Source organism: Odontomachus brunneus, unplaced genomic scaffold (genome assembly GCF_010583005.1).
Source record: "Odontomachus brunneus isolate Ranch 3 - 2012 unplaced genomic scaffold, Obru_v1 Obru_scaffold_237, whole genome shotgun sequence".
NCBI lineage: Eukaryota > Metazoa > Arthropoda > Insecta > Hymenoptera > Formicidae > Odontomachus > Odontomachus brunneus.
The window spans coordinates 61,069-65,909 of NW_022639687.1; the positions used below are offsets into that span (position 1 = coordinate 61,069).

General features: G+C 32.2%; 1 protein-coding gene across 1 annotated transcript in view; it reads right to left on the reverse strand.

Moving 5' to 3' along the window:
* LOC116852590 overlaps window positions 1–999 on the reverse strand; it is an 8,300-nt gene extending 7,301 nt beyond the window's left edge. Inside the window, exon 1 of the mRNA XM_032833100.1 lies at window positions 53–999. Within this exon, the coding sequence (XP_032688991.1) occupies window positions 53–941 (889 nt within the window). The 5' untranslated portion in view covers window positions 942–999. The remainder of the gene's footprint in view (window positions 1–52) is intronic.
* Between the last annotated feature and the right edge of the window lie 3,842 nt (window positions 1,000–4,841).

A 4,841-nucleotide genomic window follows, 5' to 3' on the forward strand; every position in this document is an offset into this window, starting at 1 on the left:
CTTTTAGCACTGCCAGAAAAATATGTAGCAACTGCATGTAAAAGATTTTCACAAGAATCCGGCAATTTTGCACAAGCTTTACTTGCAATAAGAGCTGAGGAATGGCATATACACTTTAATACAATGAGGGCCGGTACCTCTTTCTTTAATCTACTCTTGAAAGAATTATTATCACCTATCATAACTGAAGCATTATCAGAAGCCATTCCTACAATATTCGACATTGGTATCCTCTTACTTTTAAAACACTGTTCAAACGCAGAATATAATTTTTCTGCGGAACAATCTGTTGCATCTAAAGAAACTAATTCTAATAACTGTGTAATAACTGTTTTATTTTCTATAGAAAAATATTTAACTAAAATGCAAAGCATTTTATCATTTGTAATACTTGTACTTTCATCTAGTAAAATGGAAAATTTATTATTTAATAAATTATTAATAAGTTTCTCACTTTCGTGTTTAGCCAAAATATTTGTAATAATTTGCCTACACTTTGTCCGTGACAATGTTAGATCTTTAGCTATCTGTGAATCTGTAAAAATATTTTTTAGCAAAGGAACCATGTCATTAACTACTTCAAAAGCTATATTATGTGTTGCATAAAAGGCAGCTAATTTTATCTCCGCTATTTTTACTTTAGTAACATGGTCCACGTAAATATTATTATGTTTAACAGGCAATAAAACAGATAGAGTGATATTACGACTCTTCATATTTTCTACATGTTTTCCTGTTTTAGAATGTGAAATTAAATTTGATTTTCCGCATATTAATATCTTATTACAAGCTGTGCAGAGAGCTTTTTCATCGTTTTCATGCGATGCCAACCAATCTTTGAAAATATTCATACTTAACCATTCATATTGAAATTTATTTCTCACACATTTCCTCTTCTTTTTCTCGATGCCACTTGATGACGAAGGCTGTTGTTGATCCATTTCTTTCTTTAATATGGCATTTTTTTCTTTAATTAACTTAATATTATAATTGCACTTTTCTTTATCACAATATCACTTTATATCACTTTATATCACAATATCACTTTATATTAAAATTGCACTTTTTATCACATTTTATTTATTAATATATACTATATATACTTATTATCACATTTTACATAGCTATACTAATTATTATAACTATATTAATTATACTAATTTATTATTATGTCATTTCACTACCTATCTAATCTAACCACTCCCAGGCAAACAACACAGACAGACGGCCGAGTATTTTCTGCATGTCCCTTAAGAACCCCCTATTCGTGCCTAACGCCGTCATTGGAAACTGCTTACGTCGAGCTGCTACGTCACTTCACGCGTGCGCACAAGGGCTTCTGTCTATATAGAAAATATCGCGAACTGCCAGCACTGGCGCAAGATGGCGGAGCTCGCCTGCCGCTTGCCCTTCGCACCGTGCATCATTTCACTTTGCCTCCGCTGCCTCCGCGATCGTGGCATACGACAAACGGGACAGTGATGTGACGTGAATTGTCGCTGTCTCGTAAACAACACTGTGTTAGTGCTTTAAGTTCGTTACGGATCTCTTCACCGTGTAAATCTTTGTATTCTCTTTTTTATTGAAAGTGCTCGAGATTGCGTGGGTTCGACGGGACGCGGAAGCGCGTGCCAGGGACGCGGAAGATATCCGTCGCTCGCACTCAAGATTTCCGTCCGCGGAGCGTCGGTTAAGCGCTCGACAAGATCTCCGTCGTAATCGGCTGACCCGGCCGTCGGCACACAGAAAATTTCCGTTCCGACCTTCATGACCGTCGAACTTCTCTCTAGAGTGACTCTATGCTTAGTTGTAATAAATCAAACAGTGTTCGTCTCAACAAGTCTCAGTTTCTTCTTTTAGCTCACCTTACCTCACCGCGCCTTGCGCTGGGCGAAATCAGCGCTCTCGATCGCTGCCCGACGGGAACTAACCCGTCGGATCCGCGACATAATGAATGATAATAATATTAATGGTTATTATATTCACTTAATTTTACTTAATAACATTCTAGTTGTTATTTTAATTTTTTAAGAAAAGTAAAAATGTAACATGAAATGTGAAAATTCTTTACCTGCTTTGCCATTATTTTCTTCTTCAAATGCTTCTTAAGCATTTTCTTCTTACTCTATGCTTATGGACACGAAGTGTAGATAATTTTCTTTTATACATTTTTCACAGAGATTACTAATGGCAAATTATTCTTTTAAATGTAGAGGAATAATCTAATCTTAACACAAAAAATGTGCCCAGTTCTAATAGAAATTAAAATAAACTGGAAACTTCTGGTGAATGTGGCAAATAGTTCTTTCAAAAGCTCGATTCTCTAAGTTATAAGAAAAAGGTACATGTTTACATGTTATATATATGAATATTTCACTCTTAACAGTTAAACTTTGACAAGGAGAATTTTTTGCTTTATTTGGGCATTTCTTTTCGGAATATTTATAGAACATTGTTTTTCTATATATACGTTTCTTAGGAAGAATCCGTTTTGACATTGACTACGAATTTTTCACGTGTTTATCACGAGAACTCGCATTATGAGGCTTCGGAAAGGACACAGAAAACAAAGGCTCTCGAACAGTAGAAAACTTATTACATTATTGGATAAGGAAAAAAACACTGAAGTAACATGAGTCGTTTTCTATACTTTTTTAAACGCAGAATATAAATCCGTTTTCTAAATTGTCCTATCAGGTCATAATTTTGAGAAATTTGCAGTTAAAGTTGCAAAAAAGGGCTATTTGTACGTGTTTGTACGTATTTTGTCATATTATAACAACGAAATGTGACGCACAAGCGAAATTTTATTTTGGCACAGATCGAGTTCCGGCAAGCTATGGCATCTACTTGGCTCTTAATTGGCCATTCAGTTTTTTTGTAAGATTATAAATTTAGCGATTTCTAAATAATACTAATAAAACAATAATTCTAATTTAACTTTCAATTACACTTATAAATGTTATACAATGTTTATATTAATTTTTCTTATTACTTATTAAACATATTTTGTATTTACTTATAAAATGGATTTTAAAAATGGAAATAAAACTCGAAATTACATCTTAGTAAAATTTATAAATAAATGTAAACAGGAAGATGTATTAGCAGAAATAGATGTTGTGTCCAAAAGTTGGCTACGTTACGATAAAAAATTAAATATATGTGTTACTCCTTTTCCTTCTTCTCCATATACGTTCAGTAAAATTAGAGATTTACATTTTAAAGTTGCAAATTTGCAAGAACCTAACCATCAATGGACAGAATATTCCGTTGTTGTTGTTGGTCATGCAAGTAAGTAAATAAAATTATAATTATTTATTATTTTAAAGTAGAAATATACCAGACTTTTTATTTATTTTATACATATATGCAGGTTCATATGAACAGGCCTCAGAAAGACTTAATAAACTTCAGGAAAAACCATATATGGTTACGGATGATGAAAACTCAGTCGCAATATGTAATGCAATAATGCAGGAAGTTAAAGATCTTAATAACTCCAGTGATGATTCTACAGTGCCTTCTTTGAGTGATAATTCCGAAAACTGTAAAGAAGGTATCAGAACAGTATAGTACACAAGGTGTCCGGTAACTCACTAAACAATCACTGTGTACAGGTAGACTTAATTTCATTTAAATTGAACAAACATCTCTTTACCATTTTGCATACAACCACGTACAACTTACAGTTATTAATCAAAGAAGATTCGTTAATCAGACTCCATAGGTAAGATGAGCTGTAACAGCGACGTCTGCCACCATGCTTGTATATTAGACTAAAGTGAATAAAAATATCCTTTATTATTTCGCATATAATCACGTAGATTTTTAGTTATAAATTATAAAAGATTGATGTATAACTGTGAATAATAATGCATCAATTTTTTCTAATTAATAACTAAAAATCTACGAGATTATTTGCGAAATAGAGGATGTTTTCAGTCTAATACACAAACACACAGTAGACGTCGCTATTGCAGTTTATCTACCGTATGGTGCGTGATCATTAATGAATCTTCTTTGACGAATAACTCAAAATTTTTTACGTGGTTGTTCGCAAAATAGTACAACAATTTTCTGTTCAGTTTGATCTAATCTATCTGTACACGGCGGCTACTTGGTGAGTTACCAGATACCTTGTATAATGTTATTACGTAATATTTGTTCTTTATTTTGCTTTAAAATGTTTTTATGTTGTATATTTTACTAGTTAATTTTAAATTACACATAATGCATTTTTTATATAAAACATTTATTATATATTTATGTAACAATTATATTTTTATAATATTATATATACTTACTATAGAATATTACAGAATACCCACACAACACAATATCCAAAATCGGAACATAAAACATCTTTAAATCGTCTTCAGGGCGTCAAAACATAAGACGTCTTCAACATATCCCAAATAGCACAAATATCTTATGGACGTTCATTTTATGTCCCTTTCATGTCCATATGTCCATGGACATAATATGAATATCAAATGTATAAATGTATGCCCATGGATATTTAACGGATGTCCAATTTGGACATCCATTGAATATCCTATGGATACTCTATATCGTATATAATACAACACTAATATTTAGTTTCTTTTATTTTAATAAGAGTATAAAATATAATATCTTCAGTTTATTAGTAATAATATAATAGTATAAAATTCATATATTGTAATCGATTTATAATTAATTACTGACAATAGATAGTAAATGATTTGTGTAGTTATGCTTTCGGCGCTAAATCATCACGTGCAGGTTGCATGCAGTTCTAACCTCCTGTCAGAGCTCTCAGTTTTGTTACATTTACAGCACGCTGGCAGCGCGGTGGA